General features: G+C 41.3%; 3 protein-coding genes across 8 annotated transcripts in view; 2 read left to right on the top strand and 1 right to left on the bottom strand.

Annotated features, from left to right (window-relative positions):
* The window catches only part of LOC311500641 (SH3 and PX domain-containing protein 2A-like), a 51,296-nt gene extending 46,671 nt beyond the window's left edge, over positions 1-4,625 (bottom strand). For both annotated transcript variants that reach the window (XM_084562158.1, XM_084562159.1), the window contains exon 1: positions 3,671-4,625. In XM_084562158.1, coding sequence (XP_084418284.1) covers positions 3,671-3,742 — 72 coding nt within the window. In that variant the 5' untranslated portion in view covers positions 3,743-4,625. The remainder of the gene's footprint in view (positions 1-3,670) is intronic.
* LOC311500642 (N-acetyllactosaminide beta-1,3-N-acetylglucosaminyltransferase 3-like) lies at positions 135-3,447 on the top strand. The gene is made up of 2 exons (XM_084562160.1): positions 135-192; positions 1,243-3,447. Exons 1-2 carry the CDS (start codon positions 140-142, stop codon positions 2,399-2,401), a joined length of 1,212 nt encoding a protein of 403 aa, XP_084418286.1. The 5' UTR covers positions 135-139; the 3' UTR covers positions 2,402-3,447.
* Positions 4,626-5,418: 793 nt separating the features above from the next.
* slka (STE20-like kinase a) lies at positions 5,419-27,715 on the top strand. Of its 5 annotated transcripts, XM_084561286.1 has the most exons (19): positions 5,419-6,297; positions 9,501-9,665; positions 11,852-11,900; positions 12,385-12,534; positions 13,738-13,810; positions 14,102-14,296; positions 14,521-14,602; positions 14,773-16,116; positions 16,199-16,329; positions 16,721-16,844; positions 17,104-17,283; positions 18,820-18,912; positions 20,227-20,298; positions 22,224-22,353; positions 23,117-23,241; positions 23,419-23,613; positions 24,264-24,389; positions 25,764-25,877; positions 26,038-27,715. In XM_084561286.1, exons 1-19 carry the CDS (start codon positions 6,148-6,150, stop codon positions 26,182-26,184), a joined length of 3,645 nt encoding a protein of 1,214 aa, XP_084417412.1. In that variant the 5' UTR covers positions 5,419-6,147; the 3' UTR covers positions 26,185-27,715. The 5 variants fall into 5 exon arrangements, 4 of the variants coding, with proteins under 4 accessions (XP_084417412.1, XP_084417413.1, XP_084417414.1 ...); XM_084561287.1 differs by lacking the exon at positions 20,227-20,298; XM_084561288.1 differs by lacking the exon at positions 18,820-18,912.
* Positions 27,716-27,731: the final 16 nt, after the last annotated feature.

Here is a 27,731-nt window from a genome sequence, read left to right on the forward strand (position 1 = left end):
ACAGTTACATCAATAATGCCATTTGATGAGTTATGCTGTGCCCCAGCCTACAGCCTGTATAACTGGTTTGACTTGATAATATGAGTATACCAAGCAGCAGCAAGTAGTAGTCCTTGTCATACTGTGGTGACCTTTGCAGATGTCACAGAGGCTGTTTAAGGGAAACTCGGCACAAGCTACCAACATGATCAGGTAATTATTCTTACACTAAGTTAATTGTGTTATTTCTGTGATTTGTCATTGATCTAGAAATGGGCAATTCTCTGGATTTTCATTTACTTTAAAAATGTTCAAAGCAGACAAGCTAAGGTGTTATAAATCAGAGGATAATGTTGAGCTTTACCAATCTGAATCCACTTTTTATTGTTTCTCGTGCGTCCTCGTATTATGGATTATGTGTTCTCATCAACAAAGGAACAAGGAAATGGGGGATGGTTATTTGATTAGAAACGCGATGGCATTAAAAACCTCAGAGTTCAAATATCTCTGCGGTTAAAATTTCAGAAAGGGATTACCACCATTCATAAGTAACAGCAACCTTAATAGTCTGCTCTCAGTTCAAGTCCCGTCAGCAGTTCTGCTGCAACTTTATGTGATGATTTTGTATTCCGTGTACCTTTAAATTTACAGCTGACACTGGCAGAACTGGTAGACTCACTCGCCATCAGATTAGTTGCGGTTCATCCGTAGGCAGAATATTTGTATAGTCTTTTATATGTTCATGTTCAGCAGATTTGTCCTGAAGAGAAAGTAAATATTTAACTATGGATATATATATATATATATATATATATATATATATATGTTTATCCATAGTAAAAGGCTGAGCTTTTTCTGCATTTTGTATTTCACATTTGTACTTACTCATTTGTTGGTGGAATGTTAAGTATAAAGATGCCTCATCTCAATTCTGAACTCCTAACTGGATAAAAACTGAAAAGTAACAAAAAAAAATAAAAACAAAAGACCCTCTAGCTAGATATTGTTTCTGCAAGTATTCATGAAGATTTTTGACTTTCATGTAACAATTTGCTAAATCTAAAGCGGGCTATCAAGAAGGAATTAAGACTGCTTAGTATTGTTTAGCACCACATTCAGCGTCATCTCTTTCTGTGCAGAAAATGCATGTTTCACTTCAACAGACTTCCTCTTCATTGTTTAAAAAAAAAAAAAAAAAAAGCAACCTGGAACTTTAATGCTTTATTAATGTTATGACTGAAATGTTTTATTTGTTCACTGCAGAATTTCAAAGAAAACAAAGAAAGTCGTAACTTCCATGATGATGGGAGTCCTTCTAATGGTTGTGTATCTCTGTAAAGACTTTGGTCAACACACGACTCCGTACCTCGAAGAAGATGTACAAAAGGTACAAAAGGTACAAAAGCCCCAAAAGCCACAAAAGCTACAAAAGGCTGGCAATTCCTCTGTGAAAGTAAGCTCCCATACAAGATGTGAACGAAACATGGCTGTTGCCAACTTCCCGGGCTTCAGAAGTCTTCCTGTAGACATTCAAAACTTTCTTTATTATCGCCACTGCCGCCATTTCCCCATGATACTGGACATCCCCGACAAATGCGGAACAGCTGATGAACCTGAAGACGTCTTCCTTCTGCTCGTCATCAAAAGCGCCCCTCTAAACTACGATCGCCGAGAGGTGCTTCGCAAAACCTGGGCCGAAGAGAGGCTGCACAACGGTGTGCAGATTCGAAGGATCTTCATCACAGGAACAATGAGTGATCGCTGGGAGAAAGGCAGACTGAACAAACTGCTCGAAATGGAGCAACGCCAGCATAATGACATCCTCCAGTGGGACTTCTATGACTCATTTTTCAACCTCACTTTGAAGCAGATCCTGTTCCTCGATTGGATGGAAAAGAACTGTCAACACGCTCGTTTCCTGCTAAATGGTGACGACGACGTCTTTGCCAACACCGACAGCATGGTTGAGTATCTCCAAAGCCTCAAAGACAATGACGGAAGTACGCACCTCTTCACGGGCCATTTGATCACAAATGCGAGCCCGATTAGATGGCAAGGGAGCAAGTATTTCATTCCACCTCAGGTGCATGAGCCAAACTCGTACCCTCCTTACTGTGGAGGTGGGGGCTTCCTTCTGTCTGGTCACACAGCTTTAATTATTAAAAACAAATCCCAGTCGATTCCCCTTATTCCTATTGATGACGTTTACTTTGGGATGTGCCTGGACAAGGCAAAACTTGCACCTGAATCTCATATGGGTGTGAAGACGCTAGGGTGGGGCTTTCCTTCTCGAAATATAGATATCTACCACCCTTGCTACATGAAAGAACTGCTCTTGATACACAAATTCAATCCTGCCAGGATGTATATTATGTGGCAACAAATACATGAACCCACTATGAAGTGTGGCATCAGCATGTGACCGGAGGAGAACAAAACTGGAGATTTCAGGTGGTGGCAGCACTCTGCTTACGGCAGTTGCTCTCAGGTAGACAGGGTGTGCGCGACACTCTTATTTAAGTTGTGAAAAAAGGTTTGATTTTGTTAACGTGATGTTTCCTGTACTGTAAGTTTGGAGAGAATGTGTATGTCAGTTTAGTTCTGATACTATGGGAGGGGGGGGGGGGGTAAGTACGGTTGTTTTGTTCCCTCCTAGTAGAGGAAGTCACACATATTGGTAGATTTGACCCGTACATGAGTTCTGCCTTCCCAAAAGGGGGAAATATTTATATATGATGTTATTTTGGTTAAATGATGATGACCTCTGCATTATTGGAGTCAGGGAAGGGATACACACAAGCAGCCAGTCAGCAGCCCATTCTACACAAGAGACACACACTTTAAATGACAGCCTACATAAGCTTTTTCTTTCTAAACTCTTTCTTAACTAGCTTGTTTGAATGAGCAGTAATAAGTGGCACTGGCAATGATTGACAACTGAATGTAAAGGAATTTGTAGACATTCCTTCTGTCTGTCTGGCTGCCAAAGTGTCTCTTAAATACTGCTGCAGGGTTGTAAGCTACAACGTGTGTTCACTTTTTCTTCACCTCAAGGCCCAGACTGCTTCCTGCTGTCCATCAAATACAGACCATGCTCATCCGGCTGACTGAAAGAGCTGAAATGAAGTATTTTTTTATGTTGTGTCTCAGATACAAATGCTGCTCTCATTTGTTTTAAATTAAAAATACAAGAGATGTATTTCATACAGAAAATGATGACTAAATGTTTTCAGTTGCACTGTGAGCACATTGCCAAAAGAAAGTATGCTAATGTTTACAAAATATTGTGTGCATTAACAAAACCTTGCTGTATGCCAATAACTGCAATAAAGTAGCACTTAGCACAAAACACTGCTAATGTTGGTGTTTGTTCATAAATCAGCTTACACCAAAATATTGTTCAAATCTGACAGATGGACCAATAACGGGAAAAGTCACCAAGCACACATTTTACAACCGGTCTCATGGTGGGACAGATCAAGAAAGTGGCTCGCATTCATCCTGTGGACACCATTAACGGTAGGTACTACTTGAAAAACCACTGGCTTAGCTGTGTTATGTTTGACTGCACACAAAGTGGGGGACAGAAAGAAAGACTGACACCCATAGAGCTGCTATGGCACGGCTTAAATTTCATTAGAGGCGGTAAACAGCGAGGAGAGAAGACACACAGAAAGAGGAGACAACTCACATAGTGTTTGGAGGGATTCCTTCTCTTCTGCACGTCCACAACATTAACGTCAAGGACAGTGCGGAACTGCATCTTGACAGACCCAACAACAACGGAATTTGCACCACTACAAAAAGCACAAACGGAGATGTTCACCCATGGAAAAAAAAAAAAAAAAAAAAACAACTGACTATCAAATATCACAAGCAACCCTAAAGGAAAAGCGAGGCTGAGATGCGAGAACTAAGACCAGACTCCGGACTCAAGCTTTGGGAGCATCCATTAAGTGGTGTTGTCAGACGGTCTTGGAGTTTCTGAACTCCTTGTGAAACATGACAACGCAATAAAACTGGCGTTTAATCAGACTTCTCCTCCCTCCAGAGGGGCTGCACCGCAGCTGCAGAGAAGGGGCAGTACGAGTCAATATGTGCGGGGCGGTTCCGCCTCAGCTGGCTGGACACTTCAGAAGTAACGGGTCAGACTGTTTCGGACTCATTGTTGTTTTCTTGGTGTAATATTTTACCAAACACACACGAGCTGCAAAAAACAAGGTTTCCTTTTATTGGCAGAAAATATACATGTGCATTTGCATAAAATTTGGATGGAGAGGCAGTATTGCAGCGTTTAGTGTTTTTCTCATATTTCCAGCAAAAGGCTGTACAAAATAAAACACGTGTGATAGGTTCTTAGAAAACAGTTGCACAAAAGAGGAGCGTTTTAATATCTTGGTGGCTGTAAATAATTGCACTCTATCCAGATGTTGTTGTTTTTTTTTGTTTTTTTTACTTCACGAAGACGCTTGTTTGTCTTCTGCAGCAAGGTTTCCGACTACACCTAAACGTAGCATTGAAAGTTGAAAGACTTTGCTCCCTCCTGGTGGCGGAAACCCGAGCATGGAGGTGAAGAAGACGACAATACTTAGTTCCTTTCTCCACAGAGGGGCGCTACACAACCCACTGCATGCAATATTTACTACTACACCCTCCTGAGATGCTTCTAATCATTTTATTTGGGTATACAGTATATAATAAACATTAAATGTTACTGTTTCATTTTATTAGACAGCTACAATTTCCAATCCTACAGTACAATATAACACACTGAGGGCAATTTTACGTCATTTTTTTTATATTTAAGTAGTAAGTACATCTCTCTGATGACATTTGTACATTTTTATGACAGACCTTTTTCATTGTAATGAAATATTTTTTATATTATGTGCAATTCCTATTCAGAAAAGTGTTTTGGTAGTTGTTATTGTGATATTGGTGGTTGTGAGTTTGGCATTTGAACTTTTTGTAGTTATTCACTTTTTTTTTTTTGTTGTTGTTGTTGTTTTTTACCATGAAAAACCCACCATTAAAATTAAAAAAATAAATAAATAAATAAGTAAAAAGGACTGTATCTATAGTTGATGTGACTGCTGTGTGACTGCTGCTCCAAAGCTAAATGATGTGTACTACCACCCTACTAAAAAGAGATTTTGCAATAACTTTTAATGTTAACAGGCCTGTATCATATGTTTAATATGTTTAACACATTTCCCTGGCTACCTATTTGGCCAAAACTCTGTCCCTCCTATTGACATAAAATGGGTCCAATTTGGGCTACAATCTAAAACAACTACCATTTTTCTCCTCTCCATGACGAAGTGCCATGCGTGGTGGAGTCGAGGGGGCTGAGCCCGGCTGATCCGCCGAGCAGAGCACGTCCTGCCGCGGAGATCCAGGAAATAGACGCCGATAACCAACTGCGTCAAGCTACCTGTAGATAGACCAACTGACAGCGGAAACGGTTATATCCACCCACCAAGATAAAGGCGCCCATTTTCTTGTTTCATCACAACAAAACAAAATTTGCCACCCAATGCCTGCTTTCATTAGAAATCTGATATAACATTGCACGTGTGTTAGAATTAAACGTGTTCGTAATGTTGTATTTGCCAATTTCATCAACTAAATCAATGTCTCGTACGCCCGTTGGATTTTATTTTGAAGGGTTTTAACGGAAATTCTAATTATGCGCGTAGCTAGCTTGATGCTAGTCCGCTAACTTCAGTGTGGTCAACCAACCGAAGCATGAGGTCCGTTCACGGTCCGTTTTTCGCAGCTGAAGGATAGAAAATAAATGTCGCTTCTAGTGGGATCTCGATATTTGCGGTTTTAATTCGGTAGTCTAAAACGGAAACAGCCTCCCTAGCGGAACAGCGAACTCTTCTCTGTATCCCTCACCTCCACCGCCGCCGCCAGCGTCCTGCGAAGGCTGCTAGCTATGATGTGATTGCGAAGAACTGTCGTCGAGGGGAAGTTATAATTGACATTATCGTAGCTGAATGGCTACGACACCGGTCTGTCTGCCTTCGTTTAACGCCTGCAGGCTCTTATTCCGATAGCCTTTCGAGACCCGCGTCGGGAGGAGCCGTTATATTTTTCTTGGCGGAAATAACCGACGAGACCGCATCCACAGCACTGTAGTGACAGGGAAAGAAAAAAAAAAACATGTCTTTCTTCAATTTTCGGAAGATATTCAAGTTGGGGCCCGACAAGAAGAAGAAGCAGTACGAGCATGTACACAGAGATGTCAACCCAGAGGAAATTTGGGACATTATTGGTGAACTGGGAGATGGTGCGTTTGGGAAAGTGTTCAAGGTAAGTTAACGTTCATCCGCCCTCCGGTTTACTAACCCTTTTCTCAAGACACTTGGCTTCCGCTATGTAGCATGTTGTCATAAGATGTAAGCTTAAAATGACAGCAGTGGTGGAGAAGCTCTTCTCCAGGCCACATCCTCTAAAATACAGCCCACTTGATCTCCATTAATTAACATGTTTGTTTTGTTTTTTTCTGGCTGCTGCGACAGTTCACAACAGTTATCTCCTTGCTTGCTGTGTCTTCTTGTTAGCTAGCAGCTTAAACTCCCCCCTGTAAGTGTGTCAAAGGGTTTCCACCCTATTCTGTAAGCTTACATTACATTGTCAGCTTATTTATATGACTTTCACATGTCATTGAGTTGCACTTGGCCTTGGTGAAACTGTTAAAGGTGTGGTTCGCGTCCACAGAATAAACAATCGTGGCCTAACTAATGTCAGCTTGTACTGTCTGAAATAACAGATGAAAGTCCATCACACCTTAAAGATTATGCTCAGAATGCATATGTCCCCCGACTATACACATAAATTCAGCCCAACTTTTTCTCTCCCGTGTCATGGGTCACAAGGTGCAAAGATCTAATGTATTATTACAAATATAAAAGAAACAAACCCAGTGTCTTTCGCAGAATGTTAGAGACGGCCATAGAGTATTGTTTGATTAGAATATCTTGTATGCATGCCACACTCAAAGTCAGATTAATTTTAGTAAAGTTTGTAAGCCTTATTTGGATTATTTGGAGCCTGATGAATTTTGATAAGAGAAGGCGGATGATACAGTCAAGTTGCCAGTTCATTACCTACCAAACCAACCAATACACTCCAAAATAACAGTCCTGCAATAAATCTTAGCTTCGTGAAGGTTATGGTATTGTGCATTTGTTTAAAACAACTGAGAGATGTTGATTCAACTGTGTTTTCATTTTGAAGGCTGTGTTTTGTAGTGCTGTTGAGCAGCAACACGTGTTTCTGTTATTTTGACAACCCCATTTTAGTCAATGGGCAAAGCCAAATAAGGGAAACACTTTTTTTGTTTTATACAGTTTTACAGCACAACAAACTACATCTTCTGCTTCAACATGACCTGAACAGTCATGATAGGGGATTTAGTGCAGGACTCTTGCCATTAATTTTCTTTTTTTTGTTTAGCTGTGTTTATTTATATTCTTTAATAGATTTAAAATTCATTAATCGTAAAAGAAAGGAAAAAAGCTGTATTTAAAAGTAAAATCACTTCAGCCACGTTGAATTATCTCTTTCCGAAAACGCGACACGATGCAGCATCAGTACGGTAGGATGCAAAACAAACACAATCTGTGTGGGGCTTTCCTGGTTTTGGTGAGAACGTGTCAAGAGAGTAGTGATTTCTAAAGATGTGGTTTGCAACCTTGTGCCAGGGCCTTTGAAAAGGTCACTGGTGTTCACGTCCCTGCAGCTGGAGTGGAGGTTAAATGTCGTCATTTCAATACAAGCTCTGTTAAAACAACTTTCAGGAAAGGAAAGAGATGTTGAGTACAGCGTGTATTGCGGTGATCCCTGTTACTCTTCTTATGTTGTTTCTTCCTGGAGCACTTGTGATCAGATAATGTGGCTAATGACCCATGCATCTTTATTTGCCTTCATTTGTTTCCTAGTCCTGTTAGCTGATTTGCTTACAGCGACTCTGCCAGGAGAGTTTCACGTCCTCTCATAGTACAGTAGGCAAACGTAGTACACCTCACTCCCCGTTCCCAGACATTACAAGATGGGAAAGACCTGCCTTCATCTGGTCACATTACTATCAACACACACTGTGCATTTCATCAGATATTTCACAGGCTGCCTTTTAATGGCTGCCTCCTTTGGGCGGGGTGGCAGAAATCGCCACCAGAGTGTGAATCAGCTGTTATAAGTTTAGCAAGGAAGAAAGAAGAGGTGTGTCACAGACATTTTTTTTGGCAAAATGCTTATGTCATTTTTTTAATCCAACTTTATTAATCCACCAAGTCACCAGTCACATGAGAAACAAAAGTCTAATTATTAGCTACTGTGCAAGGCAGTCTTATTAATGGAGAAAACATTGGCAAGTTTTAATGTGTATTGAACTGAACACAGAAGAGTTTTTTTTTTTTTAGCGTAGCCCACTGACAATACAAATCACTGCCTCCAAAATAAAAATACAATTGACTCAGCAGTTCTCTTAAACAAATGCTGAATACCATAACCGTCAATGATGCGATGATTTAGTGCGGGACTCTTTTATTAGAATGCATTTCCCTTTCACCGGCGTACCTCATGAACTGGCGAGTCAGAGTCGTATTCAGGTGAGCAGAGTGTAACACGTCACCGAAAGCTGCAAGCTTGTGAAGCTAAGATCGAATCTGTGTACTGCATGCACTAGTAGCGATGGCCTGTGCCAGACAGGTGTCGCCCAGAACAAAGAGAAAGTGAGTCAGGTCAGGACTGTGTAAATATAGGGTCTGACACACTCGGCAGCAGTTGGTCATAATAACACTCCCTCCCGTTTCTTTTTCCTTAACTCCCTGAGATTGTGTCTGTATCCATAAACATCACATCCAGGGCTGGCCCTAAAATAACCTCATAGCTACTTGTTTTACTGGGTCTGTGGCCGTTTTTATAAATCGAGTCTCTTGAGGGCCGCCTAATAAGGAATGAAGGTTTTGAGATATAGATTCACATACATGTTAAGCCCAATCTGATGTTTGACCTAACTATAGGTGCAAATACGAAAAGGAAGGAAAGGCAGGTTTTTACAAAATCAGCTTCTGTTAGAGTCTGTCAAAAGATGATGGGTTGTAATGTAAATATTTTGACTTCAGAAAGTTAAAATGATCCTTTTATGACTGTAATGACGCGCCATCAGTCCTTACAAGATGTATTTATAGAAATGCAGTCTTCTGGGGAATTCTTATAAGCTGCACACAAGCCATGACATCCTCGAGTGTTTCTTTTCGCAAACTATAAAATATTTCTTGTCATATAAGATGTTGTTATTGTTGAGGGAGGTTTTTCTACCGTAACTACAAAGTAATACGAGATTATTCTGTAGTCCAGCCAAGAATATCATAAATATACCAACCGGCTTTCTTGGATACAATGCCTCTGTTCCCGTTCCTTTCCTGTTTCATACATTTTGTGTTGTGGGAATGTACTCAATCATTTACAGTTTATTTATTTATTTATTTTTTCGTCAATGTTGTTTGCAGGCTCAGAACAAGCAGAATGGGACCCTGGCCGCTGCTAAGGTTATTGACACAAAGACAGAGGATGAATTGGAGGACTACATGGTTGAGATTGAGATCCTGGCCTCCTGCGACCATCATCACATCGTCAAACTGTTGGACGCTTTCTATTTTGAAGACAAACTTTGGGTAAGTGAGTGTCTGACTGAGAGTGTATATTCAGGGTTCCCACGCGTCCTGGAAAACCTGGAAAACCTGGAAAATTATTGACCAATTTTCCAGTCATGGAAAACATATGGAAAATGAGAAAAAAGGTCAAATGTCCTGGAAATTATTAAGTTATCCTGGAAAATTATTTATACTCCCCCTACCTTCTGAGCGAATACAAACGGGTTAAAAGTTATGCGCATGCATGTCTTCTGGGCGACATACGGCACAGAGCTTCTCTGCTTCTAGCCAGCGCAGCGCCCCAGGTGACACTACCAGCAAATCAAATTTGATTTTGTCGCTAGCTTTAGCAGAGAATTTCTGGCTTTAGCGACTTTTCAGATCCCGCGCCTAGAGACAAAACTCGGGACTACGGTAAGTTGAAAAGTGCCAGTGTCGCTAGTATCATTCCAAAGAATGAGCGGGACAGGGGAATGTATTAGTGTATGACATGATAACCTGTCTCTGTAGCAGCTGAAAATGTCCTGGAAAAGTCCTGGAAAATAATTTCAGGTTAGGAGTGGGAACCCTGATATTGCGTTCTTTTTTTTCTCATATGTCGTTGTTGATTTAAAGCCAAGGGGATCTAGTCTCACACATTCACCACTGTTTAGTAATGCTTTTTAAATATTTGATTAAAGGATAATACTGCTTTTGTTTTGTTGTCTTGAAGAGTTTAAAGCTGATCATGTCACCCAGTTACAGTCAGAGGTTGGTACAAGGCCAGGCCAGCATGTTCTGCTGCAGGATTTCCTGGGATCATAGTCACAGTCGCTAGCTAGAAAAATAATATTACAAATGACACATACGGTAATTTAAAATGTTTTTTTTTAGAGTAAAAACCCAGTTGCTGATCTGCTTCATAAGCCAGCTGTTTTACAGGGAGCAGAGAGAACAGTTTTTAATACATGGTCAGTAGATCTCATTCCGTGCACAGTAAGAGGCCCCAAGCAATTAGGTCCTGGGAGGTGGTGTCATGTGACCGTCCCTTGTGGACAGGCCGCAACTATGGGAAGATAATGGAGTGGTTTTGGTGGCTGGAGAAAGTGTCCGTGAATTATTCAGAGCTTCATGCAACGTTTGTCCCTCTGGCCCCCGCCAGAGGCAGCATGATGAATGTGTAACTGGCTTTGCTTTGCATGTGTTGAGTTAATGTGTAATATGGTCCTTGTTTTTTCTCACAGACAGAGGATCTCTTAGTTTAACCAGAAATTATAAGTTGTGCACACCTGTCAAGCAAGGTGAAAGTGAAACAGCTTTGTAAATTGGTGTGCAGAACAGGAGCAGCCACTTTGATTCTTTTCTTTGTTTGACTCTCTGAATAGAGGGTGGTGCTCACTCAGCTGTAGCTCTGATTGATTTTTGTGGATCATATGATACTCTGAGCTCCCAGGTTCAGTGCCGGCAAAGCCAATACGGACGATTTGGCCGGGTACATTACATCAGCTCCTACAACCGTGGTCAGAAAGCTGTCAGTTTAACACCCAGATAAGAGTATTACAGAAAGGTGTTAGGTTTATGTGAAGCACTGCCACCTGAGGGTTTTCCGCCCAATGTAAATACTATGGCGGCCTGCCAGAGTCTAATTTGAGTTAACGACACAAAGCCGCGTTATCGCGTCAGAAGATCTGTACTGTGTACCACTCATCTCAGTACCCCCCCCCACCCCCCACCCCCCACCCCACACACACACACACAGCTGTCTGCAGTCCCAGAAAGAAAGAGAATTAAAGGTTTGTTCTCCATAATGTACTGTAAGGGTTTATGGGGAACTGTTTTTTTTTTAACAGAAAGTATTATGACATATGTAGGATGTGAGTCATATGTGGACATACAGTTTGCAGAAAGCAGTTGAACTCTAAAGAATATGACTTTAGTTTGTAAAAATTGCGTATTGAGGGAAGATTCCTGTCACTTCCTCTAGTTTGTTTTCTGTTCAACTGGAAGTGAATCCTAGAGATTGTCCTTGAATACTATAGAGGATGCTCAGTATGGCTGTTTAGTATCGGATTGATTGTCTTCTTGGAATGACTCCACTGTTACATAGAATACCATGGATAACCTTACATGGATAAAAAGGTAGTTATTTTTGTTTAAGCAAATAATGTGCAGCGGGAGTATTTAAATGTTGACTTCTTTCGTTCTCTCTCTTTTGTTTTACGTTGCAGATTCTGATCGAGTTTTGTGCGGGTGGTGCAGTCGATGCCATCATGCTGGGTAAGTCCCCTCATTCACTGAAGGAAACAGAAAAACACTATAAAGTTCTGGAGGGTTTTTCTTTGCTCCATCCCCGAGTGCCAGCTCTTTTTTATTCCATCCAGAAGCCTCCACTGTGGGATGTTTTTCCCTTTCCCCACTTGGAGAGGGCCGACTGTGTAATTATTGTAGCTCAGGTTTCAAGGAGCGGTTAGACCACTTCTGCTGAATGCAGTTTCTGTCTTGTTTTGAAGCCTGAAGAAACACCTCAACACCCTTTCTTACAGTTGCCATTCTGCTGTGCTGTGTTGTGACTCACCTAGATTTGTCCAGTCATTCATGCTGGCTGATGTAAGGGTGGAGTTTTGTTCTCCAGTTGCTACTGGTTACCACCAAGGCATTAAATTGGATGTTTATATGTCCAGATGGCCCTTTCTGTGTCTGTAATTGTGAATCACAAAAATTACAACAACAACATTTTATCTGTCTGCATGGTCATCCACAGAACTGGAGAGACCCCTGACAGAGCCACAGATCCGAGTGGTGTGTAAGCAGACCCTGGATGCCTTGATCTACCTCCACGAGAACAAGGTCATCCACAGAGACTTGAAAGCTGGAAACATTCTCCTCTCCTTGGAAGGAGATGTAAAACTGGGTAAAACATCTCTCATCTTTTGCTGCTCCATTTATCATAGTAAGGGGGAGGGATTAGGGATTATTCATTGAGGAAGGACCACTTGTGTTCTAGCTAAGCACAATTTAGAGTACAGCACAGAACAACAGCTGTCTCTTTGTAGATTTTTCTCTCAGATATAAATGCATCAAGCTCCATAGTCTATACTGTAGTCTGATTTGCACCTCCCCAGAAATGTAACCTTGTGATTGGTCCAAAATGTATTTCCTCATTAATTTGTCTCAATGCCTGGACAAGCACAGAAAATCCTCCCTGCTTCTTTGTCCCATTCACCATCTATTTAGATGTCTTTTCTCTTTTCTGTGGTAATTTCATTTAAAGTAAATGTAGATCAACATTTATTAGCTCCCCGCTCTGTTCCACTCAATATTGTGTAAAGCACTCAGAGAAACTCAGCTGACTAGCTACCAACGTAATTACAGAACGATGCTGATGCACAAGTATAAATGCTTACAACAGCAAAGCCGGCTATAGCATATAAACCATGATGCAGTCCTTGTCTAACATTAATTGGTGTAAAAAAGCTAATAACCAATTGTGAAGCAATGTGATGTAAAGGAAAGCAATGACAAGTGCAAAACACAGTGTTTGTTCATCAATTTCACAAAGTTACAAACCAAGCTGATTCTTGTTTATTTATTTCTGAAAATTCAACACAATTTAACAACTTCCTCACTTTCTTACTGACTTTATTTTATTCAACACTTACATCATGTACTGGAGATGGTGAGGGATTGAATTGGTTACATAATAATCCAGAAAGTGAAAGTGTTGATGCTGCTGCTGTAGCATCCATAGCTGCTGGCTCCCCGATGATTCATGTTCTGTAGGCAGAGGGTCATGACAGAGCCTAGCAAACAGTAATTATCAAGCCAGTCGCCAAGGACTTAATGATAGATCTATTTTTCTCTCTAACGTTGTACATACTGTAAGTGGTGCGAGAAAAAGAGAGCAGGCAGAAGTAGCTGCACAGGTAGCAGCAGTGTGAACAATGATGGAGCATTATGAAAGGAAACATTTAGGTTCTTCTGTTTACTATTGGGGTTCATATTTAGAAGCACATTCTGCTATATGTTATTTTATATTTTTTTGTTCTAGATGAATCCCAGTTTAACACAGTTAAGTTTGATTGACTGAAGAATCATAACTCATTTCTGCTTTCAGCTGACTTTGGGGTGTCTGCTAAAAATACCAAGACGTTACAGAGAAGAGATTCTTTCATCGGCACTCCATATTGGTAAGTCACACAAGAAGACTTTCGCCCCTTTTCATCTGGTAATCATCTTAGAGTATCATAAAAATTAGAACTGAGTGAAGGATAATGGAAAAAGCAGCAATTTAAATGCACTTGAGTCTTGGGTGACCTTTGCTTTAAACACATAATTGTCTTTCAAGTTCCAGACTGAAATGTGCTCACGCATTATTTTTTGGGCCTTTTCTCACCTTGAAAATTAAAGAGAGTTCAGCCTTAGGAAGCAGAAAGTTGTCATAGACGCACGCTGACAAACCCACTGACTGAATTTTACAGGATGGCCCCAGAGGTGGTGATGTGCGAAACGTCCAAAGACCGTCCGTACGACTACAAGGCAGACATCTGGTCCCTCGGGGTAACCCTCATCGAGCTGGCACAGATTGAACCACCCAACCACGAGATGAATCCTATGAGAGTGCTACTGAAAATAGCCAAGTCCGAGCCGCCCACTCTCATGCATCCCTCTCGCTGGTGAGCTGGCGTGCTAGTGATATCTGGAGAGGTGGTGCTGGAATGTTTCCGGATAAGAGATAAGGATATGTAGAGTGTTTTAATGTGTGAAAGCATGATGAATCTTTAATGCTTAAGTGAATGACTATAGGAGCCGTAAAGGTATTAATTCAACAAAGCAGGATCCAGGGACTTCCTCTGTATGATGACCAATAAACTGATTTTGTTACATTTCTTATTGAAAGGTCACCAGAATTCAAAGACTTTCTGCGGAAAGCACTTGATAAGAATGTGGACAATAGGTGGAGTGCTCCACAGCTTCTACAGGTGAGCTTCCGTACTCTAGTCACTCTCTACTGTTATCTCACTCAAAGTACACAACTGTGTGTACAGACTGAAATGTAACCTACTGAATGCAGAAACAATACGCGATAAAAAAATGTTTCCAACAGTTTTTATTTAATTTTTATTTCTTGGGTCCCTTTCCATTGCTGTAGCATCCCTTTGTCACAAGTGTAACGGATAGCCGACCCCTCAGAGAGCTCATAGCCGAGGCCAAAGCTGAAGTCTTTGAAGAGCTTGAGGATAGCAAAGAGGAGGAGGAGGAAGAAGAGCCTGAAACACCTGGTCCTGGACACAAGCGAGCACCATCAGATGCCAGCGTAGCCAGCTCAGAGGATGACAAAGTCCCACCAACTCCCTCCGCTCTTACATCAGTTACCGAAAAGGTGGAGGCGGAGCCAACTGAGGACCGAAACAGTGATAAGCTGTCTGATGAAGGACTTGGAACAAGCGAGGTAGACAAGACAGAGGAGGAGAAACTCAAGGAGGTGTCTGATGTCAGTAATGAAGACCTGGCCTCTGGAGTAATCGAGTCCAGCAAGGAAATTATCTCACAAGATCATACAGAGGTTAAACCAGAACGTGATCAAGTTGAAGAGATTCCTGCTGAGCCTGTGGTGTCACAGCCAGAAAAACCTGTAGATACTGTGGTCAGCCCAGAACTTGTTACAGATGGTAAAGAAACAGAGGAGGAAGAGAAAGATGCTGAAGAAAAGAAGACGGATGAACCTATCCAAGTATTAGAAGAAGAAAAAGAGCCAGAGGTGGTGAAGCCAGAAGAAGATGCAACAGGTGCAGAAGAATCTGGAGAATCACAAAAGCATCTTGAAGATACACCAGAAAAAAATGAATCCATAACAGAAGAAGTCACACAAAAAGAAGAAAACATAGATGAGACGCCTCAACACCAGGTGACCGAGGACACGAGAGACGACATGGCTAATGGCACAGCCGTTAACGTGGACACAGAGAATATAGAATCTAATGTAATGGACACAAATACAAATGGAGACACAGGCACAAAGTCAAGTGTGGATGAGTCTTCGACTAAGATGTTAGAAAACAAGGACTTAGAAAGTCAGCCAGAGGAGAAGTCAAAGGAGGAGGAGTCAGAGCGACCGGAACAGGATAATCAGACTAGAAGGAAGGATGAAGTGGAGGAACAAGCACCAACTGAATCCACAAATGGAGTCAGTGATGAAGCCAAAGACTCCTCTGAGGATTCAGAGCAAGTGGTCCCATTTGAAGAAGTCCCAGTGAAGGAAGACGCAACTCATCCAGATGAAAGCACCTCTCAGGATGCTGTCTCTGTCCTGGAGAGTGAAACCGATTCAGAAACGAAGACGGAGCAAGGAAGCCCAGCTGTGGTCAAACCAGATGGGGAGAAGGACTCTGACTCTGGAAGCAGCTCTGCTGCTGATAGCAGCAGCCTCGACCTCAATCTGTCCATCTCCAGCTTCCTGTCAAAGAGCAAAGAAGGGGGCTCTCTGTCTTTGCAGGTAATATATTCTATTCCTCACTTACACTCTTATTATCAACACTATCTTGATGAGCCTTGAAAACATTCCTGTTCATTGTTAGGAGTCTAAACGTCAGAAGAAGACTCTGAAGAAAACACGAAAGTTCATGGTGGACGGTGTGGAGGTCAGTGTAACCACATCAAAGATAGTGACGGATAACGACACAAAGAACGAGGAGATGAGGTTCCTGAGGTACGTCTGTATCCAATCTGCTTGACATACTGATGGTCTAAATATGGGACGACCCATTTAGCATGTCTGCCTTAAATAGTACTCGGCCATTTCACAGCTCCCACAGCTTTTTACGAATGCCAGATGGGTTATCTCCCATGATTAACGCTGCGTTCAATGACTGTCTTCTCCTAATATTACCTTTTTAAGACATGAGACATCCTGCTACGACAAGCGCTATCTGAATATTTACTGTTGGGTCTATGTTAAAATGACATACAGAATAAAAATAGATCGAATAAGCCTATCTAATAAAACAGATTAAATTAATTTGTGAATAAACTGCTAAATTGGAGATGAGTCAGTACTGTGACAGACTGACTACACTATTGATTGAATATTGTTTTTTCAGGCGGCAGGAGTTGAGAGAGCTGCGCCTCCTTCAAAAAGAAGAGCAGAGGGCCCAGCAGCAGCTGAGCAACAAGCTGCAGCAGCAGAGAGAGCAGATCTACCGGCGCTTTGAACAGGAAACTACTGTGAGTCAGAGTTTTTGAACTGCAGTGGTGTGATGTTTTGTTTTTTTGTTTTTTTTATTTGGCCAATTCCTAGGAAACAAGCAGTTTCAAGTTGATCTAAATTTAAAAGAGCGGTTTACATAAGGCAAGGCCTGACACAAGTCTTTCTCTATCATTTATTATTTAGCTTTTGTATTGTGAAATACAAGTCTCTTTAACCCTTAATGACACGCTTAGAGCCATCTTGTCAGGCTGATGCTGGTGTGTTTTGATTGTTCAGGCGAAGAAGCGTCAGTATGACCAAGAGGTGGAGAACCTTGAGAAGAAGCAGAAGCAGACCATTGAGCGACTGGAGCAGGATCACACCAGCCGTCTCCGGGACGAAGCCAAACGCATCAAAGCGGATCAAGACAAGGAGCTCTCCAAGTTCCAAAATATGCTGAAGAACCGGAAGAAAGAGGTACCGTCCTGCATGACTGTTGCTATGTGAAAGTGGCTTTAGTGGGCTGATTAGCTCTTAACTAGGGCAACTTCATAAGCATGCATGTCGTTTATATACGAGCTGTTAAATGGTGCATGTGTTTAACAACTTAGCCGGTGGCTTACTTGGCTGTGTGTTACTAATCCTATGGGAGTAGCGTGCCCTGCTCCTACAGTATGCGTGCAAATGATAGCAACAGACAGACTGTGCTACCTTTTTCTAGATGCTGCTCGCTCCATGTTTTTGCTTCCATTATTCATCTGCCCCAAAGCTTCTGTCTGCCTCCTAAGAAATACATTGCTACTAGTATCTACGTATTTGTTATTTTTACCAAACTGTTTGATAAGTCTCAGGCTAAGCTTAATACCTGCTAATGACGGTGTCTTAGTCTTGTTATGTCTACTCTGTCTCTGCTCTATTTAAATGCTTTGCTGGGTGCCTTTGGTTGCGCTTGCAGTTTTATAGGCTTTTTTATATGGCAGTAAGGCAGTTTGCATTATGACGCCTTGGTTGGTTGTGCTGCTACCAGTTTGGTTTCTGGGTCAGCTATTCACATATTTGTAGAGCGCTTAAAAATATTTCAGGGTGTAGTTGCTTCAGGCTTCAGTTATGTACTTTGTTGCTGTTATGTGCAAAAGTCCAAGCATTTGCCTTCTGATAAAATATGTGTTCTTGTTATGTTTGTTTTGCAATGTTGTATTGTTTATACAAAATGTACTGAAACTGTGTATTTAACTAACCGTGTCTCTTGTGTGAGTGTGTGAGAGGTGGCTTTGGTCATGGTCGATGGCCAACTATGAAAGATTTGTGGTGTTGGGTTCATTTGGGTCAAACAATAAAAGCCTTGCATCAGAGTAACTGATATGGAATAGTCTACAGTACAGCCGTCACAATCAATTGATAAATCGAAGTTAATAAATAACTGTTATGAGAAATGGTTTAGGTTTTAATTTCATATGTGAGGATTAGCTTTTAGTAAACTATGACGAACATTGACTTTTCACCAAGACATTTTTCAAACAAAACAAAAAAGTTAGTGAAGAAAATATTCAACACACTTATCATTAAAGAAAGTAATGGTTATTTGCTGACATAGTTCTTAATAAGTAGAGAGATCTGAACATGTTTGATTTGTATATTAGCGTGAAATTAAAACAATTCCAAGTCAGTTACTCTGCTTTAATTTAAAGAGTCAAAATAATCATACTGATGGCTGTGGGACTTAATTGAATGCAAATCATGTAGAGGGAACTGTTTTTGAGACTAATATCTTCTGCCAGTCAAATCTTTCTTTTGACATGAATCTAACTCGAAGCAATTCAAACTGACAGTTCTGTCAATCTCTGAAAACGGGATTTAAGCATGCAGACTTAAAATCAGTTGGTGGCTGGATGCAGTATCTCTCCTCTCAAAGTGGGTCCGTGCATGTCTCCTACCGTGCATGTTGTTGGACGCCTTTGTTAGATTTTCAGAATTTACAGCATCAACCAGTTTCTGCACATGCACACACTGTAGGTCAAACAGGAAGTTGGACAGTCGCCTAAACACATGAGAAAAGAGCTCATGAAACGCTTAAAGGAGGACCTATCGCTCCTCAAGACTGCAGAGGTAAAGCGTCACCTTCCCTCTCTTAGTCTGTGAAAGGCTGAGAGGTGGCTTCTTTCTGTCCTTATCTTCATTTTCTCTCTTCCTGTAATCAGATTTATTGTACGGTATACATATGCACACGGACACAAAGAATGACTGTGTCTGTAATCGCTCCACGTTTGCTACCTATTAAGCAGTTAAACATTAAACAGTCGATCAGGAAGCTGTCCCTTTAGTATATGTCATTATATTATTCACCATTACATATCTGTACTAAACACCTGTACAGTCGATCCCTACAGGTGTGGCCACCAAGTCTGTAAAGTACTTTGTCATCCTACACGCTTTACACTCTTGATAAACATTAAACATTAAAGGGAAAGTGCTACTCATTCACTCCTCCCTCACTCATTTCTTTCTGTCAGTCCAGGGATTTGGGCCGGTGACCCTCCAGTGGCAGGCTTTTAAAACCACTAACCACAGCTGCACCTGTGTCATTATCCCAATGTAAAATTAAGAACTAGAACATTTAGTTGTATACTGGTTAATTTAGATAATTCGCCAGCATCTCATCAGTTCCATCAAGTCCTATTTTAACATTTATATATATTTTTTTAAAACATCGATCAAGTTAAAACTAAATAATACATTTAAAAATGTCCACAATATACGATCGATGTGAACTACTGTTTACGAGACATCTCACAATGTAGTTCTTGCTCTTGAGATGTGGAAAATTAGTTTAATGTCATTGCACACTTGTCAGTGATGATTGTAGTCTGTGACGGTGGTGATGATTCACAAGTGTCCACTCTCATTTCACCGGCCACCTCAGAGCACCCTTCAGCGTTGATCACGTAGGGGACAGAGAATTAATGAACGAGAGAGCGGTTGCAGACATAGCTTTTGTTTCCACAGAAGACATCTGTACTGAAAGCCCTTCCCAAACTTCCTGTGCATCTTTTATTAATTAGAGTTACATAGACAAATCTTTTTTTTTTCTCCCCTTTTAAAAATAACTCTGAGATTATTAACACTCCCGTAGCATGGAAAGTAACAAAAACACTTTTAAACGAGCTGGACTCAACTGAAATGCTCTATTTATGAGCTGCTTTGAAGCATGATGAGACAGAATAACCGATTAATTAACTGCCTGCTAACATTTATGCAGAACTACGAGCCTTAAACTCACCAACATTTCCGAAGTGAAAAACCCACCTTTTACATAACTTCGTCAGAATGGGTGTGAGTGCTGGTGTTTACGTGTGAGAGAGATCCTCGGCCTGCTGTGTGCTGCTGATCAGGGCGAGTGCGCTTGTGTGCTCTCCTCCGCAGGCAGTGGCCCAGGTTATGATACAGTCTTTTCAGTTGTCCTCATGCGCACTCTTCAACGCTCAGATGCAGGATGTAAGTGCCCCCTCCCCCCTCCACCTTTCCTCCTCCTACTCTTCCTCCCGCCTCTGGCCCATACATAGATTTGTGTGTGAAGTGAAGTGACGGGATAGTTTGTGATGGTTCAGTTTTTACTTTTTACGACACACGTAAGCATGAGCGGCGTTGGGGTTTTGTTTTTTTGAGTGTTGTCGTCACTGTGTTTGTGCAGTGGTTCTTTCTTTCTCTCCTGCTCAGTATTTCTCCTCCACCAGTCCACAAATGTTCTACATCCAGCTTGTGTATTTTACATGGTATTTACACTGATCAGCCATATAATAATCACCAGGTGATTATCTGATTATCATGGGACCTGTCAGTGGGTGGGATATATTAGGCAGCAAGTAAACGTTTTGCCCTCAAAGTTGATGTTAGCAACAGGAAATATGCAGAAGTGGGAAGTTTTGAGTGATGTCGAAACGGGCCAAATTGTCATGACTGTGCAGAGCATCTCCAAAACTGCGTGGGGTGTTCCTGGTGAACCATAAGTGGCCAAGGCTCATTGATACAGTTGGGGCTTGAAGGCTGGCCCCTGTGGTCCGATTCAAAAAAACTAAACTACACGGCGCACCTCAGTTTGTTTTGTTTGAAGCTGCATTGCCACAGACCAGTCAGACTATCAGTGCTGACATCTGTCCACTATTGAAAGCTGACCACAGAGCAAAAAAGGTCGTCTAGTCTGATGAATCATGTTTTGTTTTTCTTTTTGCTGGGTGCGTGTATGTTGCTAATCTGGAGAAGACATGGCACTGGGATGCACTATATGAGAAGAAGGCAAGCCAGGAGAAGCAGTGTGATGCTTTGGGTAATGTCCCGAGAGGAGACCTTGTCTCCTGCCGTTCCTGTGGATGTTACCATGACATGTGCCAGCTACCTAACATTGTTGCACACTATGTACACCCACGTACCCCAAACAAAATAATGCTCCCTCCAAACAGAAAAAGTAGTTTAGGAATGGTTTGAATCAATCTGTGGGATGTGCTGGACAAAGAAGTCTGACCCATGGAAGCCCCACCTCACAACTTGCAGGACTTACAGGATCTGCTGCTAACGTATTGGTGCCAGATACCTCAGCACACCTTCAGAGGTGTAGTGTTGTCCATGCCTCAACGGATTGGAGCTGTTTTAACAGCCAAACAGCACCTAGCAGTCATTGTGTTATGGCTGATCGGTGTATAATGTCTGCATAAGCCTAGTTGGAGTCTGGTATGCACGGTGCGGTTATCGATCCATGTTTGTCTCTGTCAGCCAAGGTCCAAATACAGACAGACACAGGATGAATAAAAGTCACTTCTGTTGAGTTTAAATTTACGATGGTGTCCCCATTTAACCCCCTAATTTGAATTCAGCTGTATAACAACAAAATTTAGCGTAATTATATGATTAATTAGACCTAAGTAATAGCCGTTCAACCTGTAGTTTGCCACCAGCTATTAGGGTTTAGATGTTAACTGTAAAAAAGTTGTTCATAACACTTTTAAATTCAGCGTAAAGAGAGAGAATTAAATCAATAGTTAATTCTGGCGTCTCACTCTGGGCTCTGGAAGATATGAATGTCACTGTAGATGTTGTCTTGCATAAAACTGAATCTGAATCTTTACTGAATTGTTAACTTCACTTTCTTTCTTTCTTTCTCTCTTCACTTCCATTGTGGATCGTTGCCATCCATGATCTTTGAGTGTCTCCTCTACCGAGTCCAGTTGATGAAGTGACATCTGTGTTGTATTGACTTTGAAGTGCCATTATTTCAGGCAGTTTTGATACAGTAGATGATTTCTACTGTGACATTCTTTTTTTTTACTTTCTGTCTCTGCTCTTTGCTGTCCCTCTCTATGACCTCCATGTTTTTCTCTGGTTGGTCCTCATCGCTCTTCCCTTATTTTTTCCCTCTGACTCTTCAGGAGCAGGAGTTCCTTCAGAAACAGCAGCAGGAGCTGGATGGAGCCCTGAAGAAAATCATCCAGCAGCATAAAATGGAGATCGCCACCATTGAGAGAGACTGCCTCAACCATAAGCAGCAGTTAATGAGAGGTAGGGAGATGGAGAAGGAACTGCTGCTACATATTAGACATTTTTTATTTGTTATATTACGGAATAGAAAACTGATTTTAGACGCATTAAAAATAAGTCACAAAGAATATCTTGTCATTGTTGTTGTAAGTGTTTAGTAAATCAAGTGATAACACAAACTTGAAGCCGTGTTGATGTGCTGCTGAAATGCATGGTTGCACTTCTGCTGCTTCTGGTTTCCTTAACACACCCGAAGGTAGCACATCAGTAAATTTCTATCATTCCTGCTTGAACTATAGCCTCCTTTGTATGTTTTTTATTTTTTGTTGGGGGGGGATAAAAAAAAAAATCTTTTACTCTACTGATATTATCCTCATATGATGTCAATGCGTGTAATGTTGACTTTACAAATTAAACATCACAGGGCGTTACCTTTAAACAAGACAAAGAAGAGCTCAACTCGCACATCCTGTGCAAGTTTCAAATCTCAAAGTTTCGTAACAGACAGACATGAAACCAACAACAACCTGTCACTATGCAAAGGAAGTGTGTGTCAGTGATGCCGCCTTCTCTTGCAAAGAGCGTAAATACTAACTGTAACATGAAGACACCTGAGAATACAGACGTTCTGGTTGACTTGACGTGTTTCAACTTGTCTGATCGCTGCCGGTTGCCTTTCTGTGTTGTTTTCATCTCTGCTTGTCATGCGTGTACATGTTGGCCTACTGACACTTGCTTGTGTGATGTTTCCGCGTGCGCTCACATACGTGTATGTGTTTTCCAGCTCGAGAGGCAGCCATGTGGGAGTTGGAGGAGCGCCACCTGCAGGAGAAGCACCAGCAGCTGAAGCAGCAGCTGAAAGACCAGTACTTCATGCAGAGACACCAGCTGCTGAAGAGGCATGAGAAAGTAAGAGTTCACAGATACATTACAAGAGAAACGTATAGTTTGATTTTCAGATTCAGATTTTCAGACAATTTTTATTTGTCCCCGGGGGGGCAATTTAAGGCACGTGCAAGAAGACACTTTTAAGGAACAATATTTTGAATAAAACCCACTGGACACAAAACTGTGTGCGTTTAATAGGAGATGGAGCAGATGCAGCGCTACAACCAGCGTTTAGTAGAGGAGATGAAGAACAAACAGAATCAAGAGCGAGTACGTCTGCCCAAGATCCAACGCAGCGATGCCAAGACTCGAATGGCCATGTTCAAGAAGAGCCTTCGCATCACCGCCACGGGTGCTGTCACCCCAGAGCAGGAGAGAGAACGGATAAAACAGGTACACACACTGTGGACTCGGGGAAAATGCTACTTCACAGTTTCTACTTGTCACTTTAAATGAGTGAGCATGCTCCGTCTATTTTTAGCAGCTCTGTGTCACACTGGCACACAAACACACCTGCCCAACACAAACAAAGCTCTCTTTGTTAGTAAGTACAGCCTGTCTGGATTTCAGCCTGTCAACTTTCAGCATTTCACAAGCGTCTCCATCATTCTCTATAGTTTTGTCCACACAAGACAAATCTTAGAGGAATCCTAAAATATGCTCTCCTCACTCACTAATTTTTTAAGACTATCCAATTGCATTTAGAGGTATTCCTTTCTCTGCATCAGTAGAAACACACGCCATAATGAAATAATGAAATCTATATAGCTAAATACAGCAGTAAGATGTAATTTGAATCCACTTTCAAAACGGATACGTGAAAAGAAGATGGTGAAAAGTAGGATTGTTGTGGTGCTGTCAGTGTAAATTATGTCTTGAAGTGAACAGTTGTCCTTTGTGCTGGCACTGTGGCAAATAACCTTCCAAATTACCAGCTTTGAATGAAAACAGCAAATCGCTTAATATCTTTGTGAGGTGCAGTGTTTTGTGTTGTAAGGTGTTGCTGTTAAAGCTGTCTGTCGTGTTTTGTTTGTGTGCTCCAGTTTGCTTTGCAGGAAGAAAAGAGGCAGAAGAACGAGAGACTCCATCAACACCAGAAACACGAAAACCAGATGAGAGATCTGCAGCTGCAGTGTGACTCCAACGTCAGGGAGCTGCAACAACTGCAGGTCGGGCCAAAACACACTCGCATTCATTTTATCTGTTTGTCTTTAAATTCATTTAGAGTTTCATGGATTTTTCAGAATGAAATAAAAAGTAAATACATCATTATATAAAGTCCATTTATTTAAATCATTTTATGATTAACCCTTATGTGCGGTGCACGTCGTAGCTACGGCATCAGCCCGGACCCTAATGCCTTAGCCTGATGTGCACCTCCCCAGATATGTAACTACGCGTCACGGTGAGGCAGACCCCCAGAGCTGTGATTGGTCCGCTCAGTTGTAGTGTGTTTCCGCTTTAGTATTTCTGGCCTCTTCTCCACCTCCACAATTTTTGAATTGATTGTTTTGGATCAGTAAAGATAGAGGAAATGGAGGACATCGAAGAAAGGTTAACTGATAAGATTCGGAGATGACTTCAGCGAAATTTTGGTGAAAAATTCAGTGAAAGTGAAGCAGGAAGTAGAAACAAAATTAACCCGACGGGCAAAAAAGACACAGTGACTACTAGCGTTTTGGTGGTGTTTTTACCGAGCGAGCCAGACTGACGAGTGCACAAGTATAAATGGCTTACACCAGCGTAGGTTACGTGCGTAGGCGTCCATGTCCTACAGAGGTATAAACTGTGCTTAAGCTTCTCATTACAAAATCTTTATTCATTTATTGTCATGAAAGCAGCCTTTTTTATGACTTTTAAGTTCTTGAAAAGACACTGAGATGTAACTTTACAATGACATTGTTTATCTGTAGCCTACTTATTAGGGCATTGTGTGTAATATTAGACTAAATTGATGTAAATATTACAGCTGCCAGCCTTTTATAGCCATTATTTATCATCCTCTCCATTATTGATCCCATTAAGCCACGCTGTAATCGTTCATATTGTTCCTGGTGTAAGAGCCTGTTGCTGTCGGCCATATTGATAGTTTACATCAGGCATTGTCAGTCCTGCACATTTCCAGATAAAAGATTCTGTGTGTGTGTTTTGTTACAGCAGCAGCCTCTAGTTGGCACCGACTTTGGCGTCGTTCCTGCTTTAGCTAACAGGAGCTAAATGGCTCAAGTTGATAGCAGCTGCTGGGATTGTTGGCTTAGGAGTTAGGGGACATGACTGGCTGAAGGGTAGAAGGAAATAAATAAAATATCTTAATCAAAAAGAAGATTCAGTGATGAAAATAAATGATGAAGTAGTGTTTTTTAATAATAAGTTCAATTAGTAATTTAATCAGTGATGTACATCTGTTTGTGTTTACTTGAAATAAAGGAATGAAACAGTAGGGAAGAAGCAGAAGACCTTAATCACCTTGCTGGTTTAAAATAATAAAAGTGTATTCCCTCTACGACAGGTTAATTCATTTGTTTTCCCACATTTTCTTTCAGAATGAGAAATGTCACCTTCTGGTTGAACATGAGACCCAGAAGCTGAAGGAGCTGGATGAGGAGCACAGCCAAGAGATAAAGGAGTGGAGAGAGAAGCTAAGACCCAGGAAGAAGGTACATGTCTACTCTCCCAACTCAATAATTAATGTCTGTTTACTTTTTCTCTTTTCCATGATCAGTATCCAACTCCCGCCTGCTCTCAGATTCTCATATTTCTTGTGGTATGATCTTTGAAGTGGTCAACTCAGCTGTTTGTATCTGCTGCCTCCTGCAGGCGCTGGAAGAGGAGTTCACGCGGAAGCTGCAGGAGCAGGAGGTCTTCTTTAAGATGAGCGGTGAATCCGAATGCCTTAACCCCACCACGCAGAGTCGAGTGTCCAAATTCTACCCCATCCCAAACCTGCACAACTCTGGGTCATAGCCTTCTGTGTGTGTGTGTGTGTGTGTGTTTGTGTGTGTCTGTGCTAAAAAAAACAAAAACAAACCCGACTACGCTCCCTGACTCCTCCTGGTGGATCGACGCCATTTCTCTGACATGTCTTCACTGCTTTGGTTTCCACCGTTAGCGAGCATGACGTGCCTACACTCCGAAGTTTTTTCTCAGCTTGCTGGGGAAGCTCTTTAATTGATAATATGCACTTTCTTGGAGCATGTTCAGATTTTTCAAAGTCTGCAGTCAGGAACCTTGGTCCTTGATCAGTTACGAGATAATTGTAAGCACAGCCTGCTACAGTATGAATGCTCTCCAGTGCCTCATATGTTCTTTTTTTCTGCCCTTCCCTGTGTTTTCTACAGCTTGCAGTAAATACAGTGAATGTTTTGCACTTAAATATCATTTCAGCTCAGAATCTCAAGAGGTCAAGTGGTAAATTTAATCACTTTAGATGAACCTGGTGATAAATGCCAAGTCCGAGTAACATTTGCTGCATGTAAAGCAGATCTTTGTCAGTGGGAGACTAAAGAAAACGGTGTGTCGTTGTGAGACTTTGTTACGAGTGTGTAGTCTTCTGTGTCTGACGTCGTCATGGGAGTTGGAAACGGCTTCACAAAGCGTTTAAATGAAAAAGAATGTATTGTGATAGTGAGTACCTACCTGTAATCAAATACTGTGCTTACCACAAAGATTTTACCATCTTTAGAGATGAATGATCAAAAATAAATATTTATTTAGCACATAAATCTCATTTTAAGTCCCTGCAGCGTTCACGTAAACACAGATGCCACCTGTTACTTCATAGAATGAATCATCTACTGGGAGTTATTTAAAGCTGCGTTCAGACAAATTATTTGTTGTGACGTATGAATACTAAAGGAATGTAAAGCTGTTGATTTGCACTGTTTTTCGCCACATGAGCTAAAGGAAAAAAAAAAGATATGCAGTAGGAAACTTTTTCTCACCCAAGCCTATTCAAATTGACTGAATTGTTTTCGCCTGCTTTTTTTTTTTTATTGCTTGTAATTTTCCGTTTTTTCGAATATACCCTTTAGTATTTTATGACCACATCTAGTTTTCTAATTAGTCCTGATATATCGATGCTGTAATCGCTCTTTACTGTTGCTCTTGTCGAGACCAATGCTGTAACTGTGTGAACTTCAGTGTGTCAGGAGACGTACTATGCTGAAATTTATGAGCAAAGTATCGACGGTTCGCAACAAGAGATTTGTTTATTTTGCCTCCGCGTATCACCAGTGCACGTTATAACTTCGGTATGCGTTTCGTCATGAATGCTGGATTTTTATCGGGGTTATTGAAGACCGTGTCGTGTGAATTACACCAGTCGACCCACAGAGTTCAGATATTTTTTTATTTAGTTAAGTTACAGCATTTTGACGTGTCATTCAACCACAATGGATACTCTCAGCATACGCATTTTTGATGTCAGATCAAATGTATTTAATGTGTCTTTATAAATGGACTTTTTTTCCCCCATGTAAATAAAATATTGACTGTTTGTCCGGTGAGTGAAA

Source organism: Chelon labrosus (assembly GCF_963514085.1).
Source record: "Chelon labrosus genome assembly, chromosome: 15".
NCBI lineage: Eukaryota > Metazoa > Chordata > Actinopteri > Mugiliformes > Mugilidae > Chelon > Chelon labrosus.